The sequence below is a fragment of the Macaca fascicularis genome, chromosome 18 (genome assembly GCF_037993035.2).
Source record: "Macaca fascicularis isolate 582-1 chromosome 18, T2T-MFA8v1.1".
NCBI lineage: Eukaryota > Metazoa > Chordata > Mammalia > Primates > Cercopithecidae > Macaca > Macaca fascicularis.
Genome location: NC_088392.1, coordinates 66203971 through 66220247, shown reverse-complemented (window position 1 = coordinate 66220247; position 16277 = coordinate 66203971). Strand labels below are relative to the sequence as shown.

At 45.6% G+C, this 16277-nt stretch overlaps 1 protein-coding gene across 2 annotated transcripts in view; it reads right to left on the bottom strand.

Annotated features, from left to right (window-relative positions):
- NPC1 (NPC intracellular cholesterol transporter 1) overlaps positions 1 to 16277 on the bottom strand; it is a 55558-nt gene that overhangs the window by 15506 nt on the left and 23775 nt on the right. Inside the window, exons 5-11 of one of the 2 annotated variants that reach the window (XM_005587030.5) lie at positions 15615 to 15782; positions 14490 to 14739; positions 11666 to 11739; positions 10792 to 11213; positions 9316 to 9542; positions 6191 to 6291; positions 2231 to 2333 (exon numbers count right to left, since the gene is read on the bottom strand). In XM_005587030.5, coding sequence (XP_005587087.3) covers positions 2231 to 2333; positions 6191 to 6291; positions 9316 to 9542; positions 10792 to 11213; positions 11666 to 11739; positions 14490 to 14739; positions 15615 to 15782 — 1345 coding nt within the window. The remainder of the gene's footprint in view (positions 1 to 2230; positions 2334 to 6190; positions 6292 to 9315; positions 9543 to 10791; positions 11214 to 11665; positions 11740 to 14489; positions 14740 to 15614; positions 15783 to 16277) is intronic. The other variant, XM_005587029.5, reaches the window with a different exon arrangement.

Here is a 16277-nt window from a genome sequence, read left to right as displayed (position 1 = left end):
TGTTGTGCAGGCTGGTCTCGAACTCTTGGCCTCCAGGCACTCCTCCTGCCTCCACCTCCCTAAGTGCTGGGATTACAGGCACCATGCCCAGCCACTGCATTAGGATCTTCTATACTGGAGACTATCAGATTACAGTTAAGGTTCCATACATACTGAATTTAAGTTTAGGGTTGGGCACGGTGGCTCACGCCTGTAATTCCAGTACTTTGGGAGGCTGAGGCTGGCAGATCACCTGAGGTCAAGAGTTCGAGACTAGCCTGGCCAACATGGTGAAGGCCCGTCTCTACTAAAAATACAAAAATTAGCCGGGTATGGTGGCAGGTGCCTGTAATCCCAGCTACTTGGGAGGCTGAGGCACGAGAATCACTTGAACCTGGGAGGCAGAGGCTGCAGTGAGCTGAGATCATGCCACTGCACTCCAGCCTAGGTGACAGAGCAAGACGCTATCTCAAAAAAAAAAAAAAAAAAAAAAATGCATTCAGTCTACTAAATCAAAACCACAATGAGATAGCACTTCACACCCACGAAGACAGCTAGAATCACAAAGTCAGATAATAAAAAGCATTGGCGAGGATGCGAAGAAATTGGAAGTTTCATGGACTGCTGGTGGTGATATAAAGCACTATAGCCACTTTGGAAAATGGTCTGGCAGTTCTTCAAATTATTCAAAGTGGACTTACCCTATGACTCAGCAATTCTACTACTAGGTATGTACCCAAAAGAAATGAAAACTCACATCCACAAGAACTTGTACTCAAGTGTTCATAGCAGCGTTATTCATGATAGCCAAAATGGAAACAGCCCAAATGTGCATCAGTTGATAAATGCACACAGTGCGGTATATCCATACAATGGAATGAAAAGGAATGGAGTACTGATACATGCCACAACATGAATGAACTTTGAGAATATTATGTCCACAACATGAATGAACCTTGAGAATTTTATGTTCAACAAAAGCCAGACAAAAAAGTCCACATATTATTCTATGCGCATAAAAGTCCAGAATAGGACAATCTCCAGAGACAGAGAGTATTTTAGTGGTTGCCTAGGGCTGTGGATAGGAGGATGAAAAGATGGAGGGTGTTAAAGGGTGCAGAGTTTTATTGTGGAGTAATGAAAATGTTCCTAAAATTGACTGTGGTGATGGTTGCACATATATGTGAATATAGTAAAGCTATTGAATTGTACACTTTTTTTCTTTTTAAATTTTTCTTTTTACTTTTTTTTTTTTTAGAGACATGCCTCACTACATTGCCTAGGCTGGTCTTGAACTCCTGGCCTCAAGTGAGCCTCCCAAAGTGCTGGGACTACAAATGTGAGCCACCATTCCCAGCCTGAACTGTATATTTTAAGTGGGTGAACTGTATGATGCATGTACCATATCTCAGTAAAACATGTTTTAAAAAGTACTGGAGGGTATAAAGTGCAACCTGGTCTCCAAAGTCCTCTCTTCCCATTCTCCAGAGGTTACAAACACAGTTAATTTCTCAGGTCATTTGCTTGATATTTTTTTCTAAGCATGGACAGCAGCATAAACAATATATATTTATATAAATATACATTGTGAACCATTTATTTACTTCACTGTCTTTTATGACAGCACAATATTCTATTGTATTCATTCCTTATTAAGTACATTCAGCATGGTCCCAAGTTTTGCTGATAGAGAACAATGCAGGTGGCTGGGTGCAGTGGCTCACACCTGTAATTCCAGCACTTTGGGAAGCCGAGGAGGGTGAATCACCTGAGGTTAGGAGGTCAAGACCAGCCTGGGGAACATGGCAAAACCCTGTTTCTACAAACAAATACAAAAATTAGCTGGGTGTGATGGCATGCACATGTAGTCTCAGCTACTTGGGAGGCTGACGTGGGAGGACCACTTGAGCTTAGGAGGTTGAGGCTGCAGTGAGCTGAGATTGAGTCACCGCACCCCAGCCTAGGCAAGAATGAACCCAGTCTCAAAAAATAAATGAAATAAGTAAAAACAATGCAAGGAACCTTTTTTTGCACACTTTTGCATTCCGGTGGAGGGAGAGATGTTTAAAGCATCTGCTCAAAGGTAAACGTATTTACAGTTTCTACTAAGCATCATTAGCACCAAGTGAACAAAATTACATAACTCAGACCTGCCACTGGTTAATTTAGAAAATGAAGTTTAAGTGCTTGCTGCAAGTGTCTAGCTTCCCACAATGCAAGGACAGTCTGCTCACACCCATGAGTGACTCACTCTTTTTCCCAGGCCTGGGCCCTCTGAAGCTTCTCTGTATCATTATAGTAGTTATTGACAGGGAAGGTAATCACAAGGGCAGTGGCGTTATTGTAGTTTTGATCTAGAAAGGAAAAATGCATCAAAAAGAAGATTACAAGCATGCAGAAAATTACACACATACCAGGGGAAAAAATCACAACACAGATTTCTCAGTGGAGCTATGGACTGTATCTCTGTGCTCTAAGGATTAAACAAGAGTTTGCTGAAGGCCGGGCGCAGTGGCTCAAGCCTGTAATCCCAGCACTTTGGGAGGCCGAGACGGGCGGATCACGAGGTCAGGAGATCGAGACCATCCTGACTAACATGGTGAAACCCCGTCTCTACTAAAATACAAAAAAATTAGCCGGGCGAGGTGGCAGGCGCCTGTAGTCCCAGCTACTTGGGAGGCTGAGGCAGGAGAATGGCGTGAACCCGGGAGGCGGAGCTTGCAGTGAGCTGAGATCCAGCCACTGCACTCCAGCCTGGGCGACAGAGTGAGACTCCGTCTCAAAAAAAAAAACCAAAAACCAAAAAACAACAAAAAAAAAGAGTTTGCTGAAATAGTTTTTATGTACTTCAGTGAATGAATAAAAAGGATTTTTTTATCTGAGGTAGGCATGGTTATCATTCAGGAAGAGTAATTCTTTTTATTCTTTTATTTTTAAAGGATACAGTACATGCATGTTAACAATTTCAAACAGAACAGAAAGGTGTTTACTGAAAATTCTCTCTCCTTCTCCAACATCTATTTAATTGTCTTAGTTCTCCTCCCCATACCATCTGCGAATCTTTCCAGAGCCGCTCCACACACACAAGCACACACACGGATTCTTCCCCTTTCCCTCTTAACCACACAAACCGTAAATACTATTCTGCACATTACATTTAAAATTCTGTATCTTGGAGATGCTCCATAAAGAGTTTCCTTATTCTTTTCCTACAATATTTTCTAGTATTTTTAGCCAATCCTCCCACTGATGAGTAGTTTTGCAATTTTTTTCTATTACAAACGAAGTTACTATAAATAGCCTATAAATATTTTAATGTGTAAAACACATACTTATAGAATCAATTCTTTTTTTAGGGGGGCGGGAGGCAGGAGAGGGGGACAGTGTCTTGTTCTGTTGCCCAGGCTGAAGCGCAGTGGTGTGATCACGGCTGTCTGTGGCCTTGACCACCTGAACTCAATCAGTCCTCCTGCCTCAGCCTCCCAGTAGCTGGGACTAAAGGTGTGCACCACCATTGCTGGTTAATTTTTGTATTTTAGGTAGAGATGGGATTTTGTCATGTTGCCCAGGCTGGACTTAACTACTGGGCTCAAGCGATCCTCCTGACTTGGCCTCCCAAAGTGCTGGGGTTATAGGCATGAGCCACTGCACCTGGCTAGAATCAATTCTTAAAGCACCATCACTGAATCAAAAACTATGTACATTTCTAATTTTGATAAATTCTCCCAAACTGCATTCCAAAGAAGCTGAACTATTTTTCATTCCTTTTTTTCTTCTTTTTTAGAGACAGGGTCTCACTCTGTTGCCCTGGCTAGAGTGCAGTGGCACAATCACAGTTTACTGAAGCCTTGACTTCGCGGCTCAAGCAATCCTCCTGCCTCAGCCTCCCTTTTCATTAGTCAAGAAAATATTTACTGAGGCTGGGCGTGGTGGCTTATGCCTATGATCCCAGCACTTTGGGAGGCCAAGGTGGGTGGATCACCTTCGGTCAGGAGTTCAAGACCAGTCTGGGCATCAAGGCAAAACCCTGTCTCCACTAAAAATACAAAAAATTAGCTGGGCCTGGTGGTGCATGCCCATAATCCCATCTACTTAGGAGATGGAGGCAGGAGAATTACTTGAACCCAGGAGGCAGGGGTTGTAGTGAGCCGAGATCATGCCACTGTACTCACTAGCCAAGGCAATAGAGCAAGATTCTGTCTCTGAAAAATAAAATAAAAACCATTCTTTTTTTTTGTATTTCTTGTTTTGTTAAATTTCACATGGCCTCACGCACTCTTCTTTCAGGTTATTGATCATTTTCATGAGGTTTTTTTTTTTTTGTTTGTTTGTTTGTTTGTTTTTAGGACAGAGTCTTGCTCTTGTCGCCCAGGCTGCAGTGCAATGGCATGATCTCGGCTCACTGCAATCTCCGCCTCCAGGATTCAAGCGATTCTCCTGCCTCGGCCTCCGAGTAGCTGGGACTACAGGTACACACCACCACGTGTGGTTAATTTTTATGTATTTTTAGTAGAGACGGGGTTTCACATTTTGGCCAGGCTGGGATGAGATCTTTATTTATTATGAAAATGCTGTCTGCTATGCATACTAATATTTTTGTCCAGTTTTTTTTTGGCAAGGTCTCGCTCTGTCACCCAGGCTGGAATGTGGTGCAATCTCAGCTTACTGCAGCCTCAACCTCCTGGGTTCAAGTGATCCTCCCACCTCAGCCTCCCAAGTAACTGGGACTACAAGCACGCACCACCACACCCAGCTAATTTTTGTATTTTTTGCAGAGACAGGGTTTCTCCATGTTGCTCAGGCTGGTCTCAAACTCCTAGCTCAAGTGATCTGCCCGCCTCTGCCTCCCAAAGTGCTGGGATTACAGGCATGAATAACTCTCGGCCCAATTTTGTTTTTTTAACTGTATGTTTATTCTCCACAAATGAAAATTCATGTACTCAAATTCATCAGTCTTTCCTTTTGGGGTTTCTGAGTTTTGTGTCTTGCTTAGAAATATCTTTTCTACTTAAAAATTATTTTTTAAAATGCCTCCTGTATTTTCTTCCACTTCTTACATTTCTTTTACTTTTTTTTTTTTTTTTGAGATGGAGTCTTGCTCTGTTGCCCAGGCTGGAGTGTAGTGACTTGATTTTGGCTCACTGCAAGCTCCGCCTCCTGGGTTCACGCCATTCTCCTGCCTCAGCCTCCCTGAGTAGCTGGAACCAAAGGTGCCCACCACCACACCAGCTTAATTTTTAAAAATATTTTTAGTAGAGATAGGGTTTCACCATGTTAGCCAGGATGGTCTCAATCTCCTGACCTCATGATCCGCCCGCCTTGGCCTCCCAAAGTGCTGGGATTACAGGTGTGAGCTACCGTGCCCAGCCCAGTTCTTAACATTTCAATTTTTTATCCATCTGGAATTTACTTTGGTGAAATGAACAAGGCAGAGATCAAAGTCAATTGTTTTCCCTATGGCTAGCCAGTTGCTGACACCATCCCTTTTCCACCAATTAGAAATGGCGTTTTCCTCTATGACGCAGAGTAAATTTTAAATACAGATTGCAACTTCTCCCCTGCCACTGAGTGAGGAAGAAAACCTATCTGGGTTATTCACTGGCTGGGCAAAACCTGCTGAGCCTGTCATTTGGCTTAAGATGCCAAAGGTGTCACATGAATCATCGCCTCATTTTATCAAGTACAATTGGTTCTAAAGTGCTACAGGAACCAGCAAAGAGCAAACCAGCTGCTCTTCACACTATAAGAGTGTCCAAATACTCAACTGACGGTTTAGAAGGAAAAAAATCCATCAACTTTGTTTCTTCTTCCACATACCTCACATACTAGCTTTTCTCCATCACAAGGGTTCTTGTCTGAGGTCCATGAGCTCCCTAGAGGGTCCATAAATGAGCTTCGAGGGCCCAGGACCTCCTTGAAGCTGAACAACAATGCAGAGGTTTGCAATTGCATTACTCTGGGGAAAGGTACTTAGCCTTCAACAGCTTCTCAAAGGCATGTGTGATCTAAAGATGGCTAACACAATCCACTTCTTTTAAATCTGGAATGAAACCCAAACCCAAAGCCAAAGGAGATACTATTTTGGGATTCAAGAGGTAGGAAATTAATAAAACTGCCCAATTTATGAAATCTTCATAATTACCACTTGACGCTAATGACAAAACCGAGATGACTTTACCTAAAAGGAAAAGTCAAAGCTTCTCTTACTTACCATCATAGCCTCCCAACACAAGCCATGGGAACACTGGTCCACCGAACGTACCCAGACAAGGATCATGGAGCAAACTTGTATCATTCAGAGAGGCAGGGGCCCTGTCAAAAAGTTTAGAAAACACTTCCCAGTTAGAAGGGCCTCAAGACATTAGAGACCTAAACATTTACACAACGAACATTTGATGAGGCTGGCTGTATTCTAAGGACAACATGGGCCCCGAGGTTTCTCAGTTGAATAATACAGCTCAGCACTCACCTTTGGGAGCTCAGAATCCCTGGGCAAGAGGCAGGCAAATACGGCCCGGTGCCATCAGTGGCACACGGTGCATGGTGCTACGCAGGCACAGAGAAGGGAGCAAACACTAAAAGGCAAAACTGTAGCCAAGAGGAAGAGACCGGACAGACCCAGACCTCTGAGGATGAGGGGATTTCACCAAAGAGGGAGGACAAAAGGATGTCTCACAATTACAACTGTGGGAGGAAAAAGGGAGGGAGAGAGAACAGTGAGAGGGAATGAGAGCAAGATGGTGGTTTAACAAGTCTTGTATGCCAGGTATGGCGGGACACCTAATCCCAGCTACTCAGGAAGCTGAGGCAGAAGGATGGCTATAACCCAGGAGTTTGAGTCCAGCCTGGACAACATAGCAAGACCCCATCTCTTAAAAAAAAAAAGAAAATAATTCAAAGAAAAGATGTCCTGTCCTAGAGCATGGGGTGCCCACCAAGGGGGCTCCTGAAGGAGGGGGCCGGTCTGAGGAGAGTAATGGACAGACAAATGCAAAATAAAAGGACTCAGTGCCAGTTAAGTAGTTTGGATTTTTATTCTGGAGGCACTGGGGAACAATGAGAGATTTCTGGGAAAGAAATGTCATGAGCTGTTTTACAAAGCTAGCTCGTGTGGTAAAGTGGAAGAAGGTCTGGAAATGGCAAAGAAACAGGAAGCAGATGGAACAGTAAGTGAAGATGTTAGTGCAATGGCCCAGGCGAGAGGCAACTGGCAGTGCAGTGCAGACAGACAGCTGGCCAGTGGAGAGGGAACCAGCATTTCCAGACAGACCATCAGCTAGAACTTGGCCAGGTGCTGAGAAGCTTCTGCACAGGACCCGCCCGTCAGAGCAGATGGGTGACGGCATGAGGGAGGTCAGGTGACCTGCAGCGAGCAGTTGAGTCCCCTCATCCACAGCAGAAATCTGAGAGACCATCCAGAGGCTCAGACCCACAAGAACCCCATGAGGAAGGCAAGGGCGAGACAGTATTCAGGGATAAAGCCTCAAGTCTGAGTAACTGGTAACTGTCACTGCCTTTAAACGAAATGGGGAAAAGAAGCAGTCAGCGTATGGTTCTGGGCAGGCCACCTGCCGTTACTGCAGGACCCTCAGGTGAAAAAGTCCAGGAAAAGCTGGAGGGAGAGGAAAGGGGACAGCGCTAGAGGCGGGCCTGGGGTTATGAGGATGCGCACAAGCATAACTACAAAGCAATTCAGGTCCCTGCCGCCAGGAGCCGGCCACTCCCTGCACTGCTTCCACACTGGAGGGAACCACGCCCGCTTTGAGGAAGCACAAGGCTCACGCACCTCTGCCCCCCTCATTTTTCTTGACTTTTATCTGTGCAACAGAGAGTAAACTATAAAATTTATGTAACATTAAATGGTCATCCAACTATCAAAATTATGTAACATTAAACTTTTTTTTTTTTTCCAGGTAGCCTGTACCGTCTACACTGTGGAGAAAGCCGGCTTAGGGTATGGAGCATAAGCTATTGCGTTTTCCTGAGTATAACTCATGTTGTTAGTGGTGATATTCTTGAAACGGAGTAAATATAGCCCAACTGCATAAAAAGTCTTACTCTAGTAACAAACAAACAGAACTTAAGGTCAAAGTTCTTTAGAACCAGAAGTGAGAGTCCTTAGCTCTTGAGAAGTAGTTGGCTGAGCAGTGTCCTTAAAGGCGACAAGGAATAATTTCTCTGTTCCCATGCTGAAGAAATAGCCCCTGTGGTTGCTCAACTGGCTGAACAAATGCCCCTAGGCCAGGTCCCGAGCATTCGGGGAGAGTAGGCCCATCCGGCACCGTGCTGCTCTTCCCCTACCGGAAGAAGCCTTAAGATTCCCCCACAGGTCACCCAAGCACAGCTTCCTGGGGTGACAATTCCCAATTATAAATGCACCCTGCCCAGCTAGACACGCCTCCTAAGGGAAGCAGCTGCAGGGCCCTCCAATCTAGAACTGTGGGCCTGTCCTGCCCCAACTCCTCACAGGGAGGCTGCCTCCCAAACAGCTGGGGCACTACAGGGGAGCGGGCTATATATCTGAGAGAGAAGAAAAGGCACCAAAGGCTCCTTTGTCTTTAAATCTTGTGGGGGGTGTGACACATGACACTGTGTTAGCGACCCAGGCACGAGGTAAAGGGTAAGGGGCAGCTGCACTCCTCAATCACGCACCACGAGGGCTCCCTGCCGGGGCTCTGCACTTGCTGTTGGTTCTGCCGGGCACGCGCATTCCTGTGATGGGCCCAGCTGTCCTCCTTTCCTCTCCCTTTGTGCACATCTCCATGTTTAAGCAGTGTACCCCCACTCTGTCCAGCCTTAATTTTCTCCTCACAGCACTAATCTCTAGCTGGCATGATAGCGTATGTGATGTGTTCATCATCCGTCTCCCTCCATTAAGATGTAAGCTTCCGGCTGGGTGTGGCAGCTCACGCCTGTAATCCAGCACTTTGGGAGGCCGAGGTGGGGGGGATCACTTGAGGTCAGGCGTTCAAGACCAGCCTGGCCAACATGGCAAAACCCCATCTCTACTGAAAATACGAAAATTAGCTGGGCGTGGTGGCACACACCTGTAGTCCTAGCTACTACTCAGGAGGCTGAGGTATGAGAATCGCTTGAACTCCGGAGGCAGAGGTTGCAGCGAGCCCAGACTGCGCCACTGCACTCTAGCCTGGGTGACACAGCAAGACCCTGTCTCAAAAAAAAAAAAAAGAAAAAAAAAAAGATGTAAGCTTCACAGGGCAAGGACTTGCTCTGTTTGCTCACCTCTGGGTTATGCTCATAAAACAAGCTTATGCCCATATACCCTAGGTCAGACCCAAGAATGCTGTCCACCAATGACTGTCTCTTGCCACTTACCGTACGCAGTACAGAAAGTGCGTGTGGTAATCGGCATACACAAAGAAGTCGTCCCCTTTCTTGTGATCCAGCACGGAATGGCTGTTCTGGAAGTAATTTAACACGCTCATAATGGTGCAGTTCGTGTTGTATGGTGAGAGCGGGGCCAAGCAGATGTCCTGAAGTGTCACAGTCTCATTGTTGTAAGAGGCAGTAATGTTTTCGATGGCTATTTGTAAGTCAAGAACCTGAAAGAAGATTTCAAAAATAAGCAAACCCAGAAACACATCACATTTCTCTCAGATCTTGACTAGTCAGTATTGCCCTGAGGGGTCAGAAGACAAAGAGTATTTGGGGAAAATACTTCCTAAGACGAGGGAGAGCATTAAGGCGCGATACATTAAGAAAACGGGTCAGGCCCACTCTAACAGCAAACCGGTTAGAGGCGTCCACAGAGGCGGCAGGGGGTGGGGGACACCATGACCAGAACAGCTATCAACACAGGACACACAACCATCTCCCTCTACCCTGCTCCAGCAGTGGCCAGCAGGCCAGAGGGGAGAGCGGAGGGGTCTCCTGGTCTCCCTGACCCTCCCCTCAATAATAACACAAAACCTTCTGCCTTGCTCTGCACTACAGCCATTTACATGTGTCCCCTTATTTCCTAACATAGAAGATGATCTTGGAGGTAAATGACTATGCTGTTCACCTTCAGCAACAAGCTGGAAAAAGCAACAGACAGTCACCGGGTAGAGAAAAGATTCTATCCAAGTCTTAGGACCATTTTAATGCTTTTCAAGATTTCAGATTTTCTTGTAGACATGAGCAATGTTTAAAGGAAAAACCATGTGATTATACATTCATTAAAAAAGAAGCGGGTATAGTTTATGCACAGGTACAGTTCTCCAAGGCAAGTGTGACAGGGACAATGGGAAGGTTTACACGCCTTTCTAGGAGCAACAGGATGGATCTTGCCCCAAATGCACCTGTCACCAAAAACAGGCTGGGTGCCCACATTCAGGCAGTGGTAAGTTCATTCCTACAGGTTGGATCAGGGATGGTGACCTGGCACCTCCTTCCTCAGCCCCCAGGACAGCAGTAAGGGCTTCATGCCTCTGGGTCCTTGCATATTACTTTCAGTTACCACCAGAAAACATTCGCAAACTCCTAAGGTGACTTCCTAATAAATACATCCTGCCTCAATAGACAAATGCCACTGAAGTCTTCTTTCTCTGCTCATCTCAATTTCAAGAAAAAGGCAAGATCTACTATCTGAAGTAAATACAAAAGTGAGCAGCAATAAATATTTTCATTAAGTTCTACATCATTCACTTTCTTTTAACCTAACTTAAAGGCAGCTTTGCCATTATATGCTAAAATTTTCAAGATATACTATGACATTCAGCCCCAAATCCCCATCCAGCAGTAGTCAACATATAAAAGCCAGCAAACCACAAGGTCCTCTGGAGTGACTTATTTCTTCAAACAGCAGGTTACCTGGTGCAATATCTGTATGTCAAGCGGAGGTCCAAAGGGTACATCGGCTCCCGAAGGGTACGGCTGGTAAGTGTGTTTGTCAGTGAGAGGGGCCCGGATGATGAGCTGCTCCGTCCGGAAGAAAGGCCCAAAGTGCTGGTCAAAGTACTCCTTCTCCAGGCGAGCCTGGCTGCTGGGGGCTGACCAGAGGTCAATCGGATTGGTTGTGACCCGGACAAACACCAGGCCCGACGAACACACAGCAATGAAGACCAGCGAGAAGAAAATGACACAGCCAGGGTTTCGGACGCAGAAAGACCCCCAGCGTGTGAACAGCCGCCTCAAGCAGCCCTCAAAGGCTGCACTGACAGGGTCGCAGCAGGACGCCTCTCCTGGAAGAGCGGGAGAGGAAGGGAGGGTGGAGGTTAAGAGCCAAGCCATTCCTGAAAGTCGGAACAGGGAAAGCATTAGCTGCTGTCTCATGGCAGGAATCAAGCCCACCTGGGGATACATATGAGACCCCTGCCCTCAGCTATCTATCTGCTCAGCAAAGTCACCTTTATTGGCTGCCCTCAATGAGCGCTGTTCCCACCCCACAGATGAGACACCGACACAGGAGCCTCTGAAGGGTGAGGTTCAACCCTGCCCTGCTATTCCCACTCTTGTCCTGCTGCTTTCGCGCCTCCCCAGCTATGATTAATTACTCGGTTCTGCTGTGCCACCCTGACTAGATGGTAGGGCCACAAAGGCAAGGACTACGTCTGCCTTGGTCGCAGCCGTGTCCTCAGCACTAGCACTCCGCCTCATCCACTGCCGCAACCCCGCTGAGCAAACGAATACTCTCATGACAGACAGCATCATCTGAACCCTTTTATTCATGGACAAATATGCCTACCTTTGTCACTTGCATTAACAGAAAAAGCTATATTGCTATCGATGGGAGTGTACTCGGAGACAAAATACCGTTTTCTGAAAAACAGAAGAGAGGAAATAGTATTAGTGGACTTCATCACAATGAGGCTGTTGTTGGGACATTCCTGTAATCCCATGAAATGCTTTCTTCCTCCTCTTCGCCTCCTCCTCCCTAATTACTGCCTTCTTTCCCCTAAGTTTCCTTGCTCTGGGTGCCTCTGTTCACCAGTCTCAGGAGAAAACTTAAGAAGATATTAAAAGAACAGTTAATAAAGGATAATTTCACCTTGTGGCCCTCATTTTATTTAAAACTTTTAGGTCTTTTAAGAACACGCTACCGGGCCGGGCGCAGCGGCTCACGCCTGTAATCCCAGCACTTTGGGTGGCCAAGGTGGGCGGATCACGAGGTCAAGAGATCGAGACCAACCTGGCCAACAAGGTGAAACCCTGTCTCTACTAAAAATATAAAAAAGTTAGCTGTGTGTGGTGGTGTGTGCCTTGGGAGGCTGAGGCAGGAGAACTGCTTGAAACTGGGAGGCGGTGGTTGCAGTGAGCTGAGATGGCGCCACTGCATTCCAGCCTAGTGACAAAGAGTCCATCCCAAACAAACAAACAAACAAACAAAAAACCACGCTACCCCTTCCAGTAGCAAAGAGCACACCTAGTGCGCAGATCTTCGTTTCCACATACCGCTCTTGAATAAAAGCAACCAGAGCTCCTGCAAGGCAGGGACAGGGAAAATATAAGATAAAGCTGGGGATGGGAGGTGTATGTAAGAACACAGAAGGCCGGGCGCGGTGGCTCACACCTGTAATCCCAGCACTTCGGGAGGCCGAGGTGGGCAGATCACGAGGTCAGGAGATGGAGACCATCCTGGCTAACATGGTGAAACCCTGTCTCTACTAAAAATACAAAAAATTAGCCAGGCGCCTGTGGTCCCAGCTACTCGGGAGGCTGAGGCAGGAGAATGGCGTGAACCCAGGAGGCGGAGCTTGCAGTGAGCTGAGATCGCGCCACTGCACTCCAGCCTGGGTGAGAGCGACACTCTGTCTCAAAAAGAAGAACACAGAGGTCAGCCAGAAGCCACTCCCAATGGCCCAAACTGGAAAACTTTGAGTAACAAGATAAATGACAGTGTTGGATACAACCAACAGAATTGAAAGTCCATGATGTAAATAACTGAGTAAATAAATGAGGGAAACGGGATAGCTTTCTGTACAGAAGTCCAGTTAGTAAATGCAGAGGAAGAGAGGGAAAGAGAAAAAATATCACCATTAGGTAAACACCTTAGTTATAATTGTTGCAGACAAGACCCAACAATGAATGCTAAAATCAGTGGTTGACAGTTTGAGGAGGAACAAAATATTAGCATAGTCTCAAAGCATCTTCCTCCAAGATATTTATCAATTACAAAGGGAAAAGCAGTAACTTCACAGTGGAGCTATCCAGCAGATATCACCTTGAGCAAGTATTCAAGGTTAACATCACCAGGAAAGAGACACATCAACATCAGGGACCCCGACATGATGCACCGAGAAAGACATGATGTGACTTCTGTGATGTACTTGTCAAAACATCTCATTTCAATCTCATCATGAGAAAATACCAGATAAAGCCAAACAGAAGGACATGCTACAAAATACCTGACCAGTATCATCAAGAGTGTCAAGGCCAGAAAAGGAAAGACTGAGGAACTTTCTGTCACAGATTGAGGGGACTCATAAAACACAAAAATGTAATACGGGACCCTGAAACAGGAAAGGGAATTGGAGGAAAAGCTGGTGAAATTGGATTAAGATCTGCGGTTTAGCTAATAATAATGTAATAATAATGGCATGTTCATAGTTTTGATCATTGTACTAGGAATTATGTAAGTTGTATCATCGGGGAAACTGGGTAAAGGATATACACAAATTCTACCATTTTTGCAACTTTTTGGTTAAGTCTAAAATTATTTCAAAATAAAAAGTAAAAAAAGTACTGTCCTAAATTAAGATGCAAATATCTAAAAGGACTATAGTACTGCATTTAATTAGATTTGAATCTGATTTTGCTCATTTGACTCTGACATCTTTTTTTTTTTTTTTTTTTGAGACAGAGTCTTGCACTGTCGCCAGGGCTGGAGTGCAATGGACTCCTGACCTCGTGATCCTCCTGCCTTGGCCTCCTAAAATGCTGGGATTACAGGCGTGAGCCCCCGTGCCCAGCCTTTACTCTGACTTTCTAAAGAATGAGTGGCTGGCTGGACGCAGAGGCTCATGCCTATAATCCCATCACTTTGGGAGGCCAAGGTGGGCACATCACCTGAGATCAGGAGTTGGAGATCAGCCTGGCCAACACAGTGAAACCCTGTCTCTACTAAAAATACAAAAATTAGCCAGGCATGGTGGTGGGTGCCTGTAATCCCAGCTATCTCAGGAGGCTGAGGCAGGAGAATCGCTTGAACCTAGGAGGTGGAGGTTGCAGTGAGCTGAGATCGCGCCATTGCACTTCAGCCTGGGTGACAAGAGTGAGACTCAGTGTCCAAAAAAAAAAAAAAAAAAAAAAGAATGAGTGGCTAATGCACGGTGCTTTAAATCACATATCATTTTGAATAAATCAGTAAAATTCACTTCTGATGCTGCAGTGTTAAACAGGACTTTGATGGTTTACTATATAATAGCTGTAGAACACAGTAATCCATGCAGTGGTATTCATGTAGGTATTTGATTCTTGTCCTAAGTAACCAAAGTCTGACAAGTGAAAACTCAAAGTGCCAGTGGGCAATTTTGCTCTTCTTGCCCTGGATGATAAACAAAACTGCTTACCTGTAGCACCACACTGCAAAAAATGCTCCAAAAAACACAAGCAAAAATGCCATGTAGGTGATCCACATGATGACATACATGGCGTCCAAGCCGAGGATTGTCCAGGGAGCAGGAGGAGGCGGGGGCTGGGGCTTGGGGCCACAGACAATAGAGCAGTCTTGGCAGCTACACGGTGCTGTGACTTCATCCACAGACTCATCACAGCCTTTGGTAGCATTATTCATGGGCTCCATCCCATGGACTGGAAAATCTACAGGAAGGAATTGTGTTGAGTACAAATCTCAATTAAAAATATCCAAATTTTGTATTATACTTAAACCCAACGAAAAGCCCACTGAAATACATAAAACAACTGAAAGAAGAAAAAGAATTGGAGGTTTTAGTTTAATTAAATTATGTTTTGCTGCTTCGTCCTGTGGAATTTTAAGTTGCCTCAATAAACCTGTGCATAGGGGTTTGTCACTGATAGAGCAATCCTCCAAGTACACCACATACCAAGGTAACCCTCAGTCATGTCCTATCTCCATTCTCAGAAGCTAATACTACAGCAGAGCTCTGGAAAAGCTGCCTCCCACCCCCTTTTTAACTGCTTATTCTTTCAATTACCACAGCAATGCCTGAAGGCAATTCATTTCCTCCTCCATTCCCACTCCCAGCACCCACTAAATTAGCCAGAGCAGGATAAATGTACCAGTTACCTCTCTTACTGGGAGAAACTATGAACTAGTTACCTGAATGTGTTTATCTTCCTATTGCAGATTATGATTCCTCAACTGAGATTCATTCATCTATTCATGGAGAGATAGGACTTTGCCCTCACCAAGGCTGGAGTACAATGGGATGATCATAACTTACTGCAGCCTTGAATTCCTGGACCCAAGCAATCCTGCCTCAGCCTCCCAAGTATCTGGGACTACAGGTGCATGCCACCACACCTGGCTAATGTTTAATTCTTCTGTAGAGATGGGGCCTCACTACATTGCCCAGGCTAGGTCTGGAACTCCTGGTCTTAAGCAATTCTCTTGCCTCAGTCTCCCGAAGCACTGGTGAGCCACTGTGCCCAGCCAGTTCCTTGGCTTTAAAACAATATCATAAACACACCAAACTTGGAATCTTTATCCCTACCTGAAAACACGGGAGTGATGGTAAAAGGTGCCTGTCCGTTGTCCTTATTGAACATGTATTCAATCCAGTTGGTGGCATTACAGGCATCAGCGTCCTTCCCACACAGGAGTCCCAGGGCCTTGTCATTACTCGAGGGGGCCTCCACGTCCCGGCAGGCATTGTACATTGCTAGAAGAAGAAACCCAAAGGAAAAAGGAGAAAAGATGCTTGCTGTAATTCACGAGGAAAGATCTTACAAAGGCTTCTTGAAGGGAAACACGAACTCCATACGCACCATGCTGGAACGCTGGACAGCAAACACTAAGGGCACGAACAGAGATTCCCTTTAAATTGGCTTATCACCCTGCAAATAACATGGAGGCCTGATTCCGAGGAACTTAAAAGTAAAAACAGGAAAAGGAAAGGCACACGTTGTCTCACAGCTCTCACAACAGCCTGGAGTTGTATCCCCACTGTATAGAAGAGCGTACCAAGGCCCAGGAAGACGCAGCTAAGAGCCTTAGTACTTCTTCAGTTAACGAAGCTGATTCCAGAAAACCTCTGCCGCGGGAAGCTACACAGCCAGAGAATTATGGAACTTACTTGGAAAACTGGTTTCAGGGCAGAGGTCACATGTCAATAAACCTAATACTGTTGGCCGGGTGCAGGGGCTCATGCCCGTAA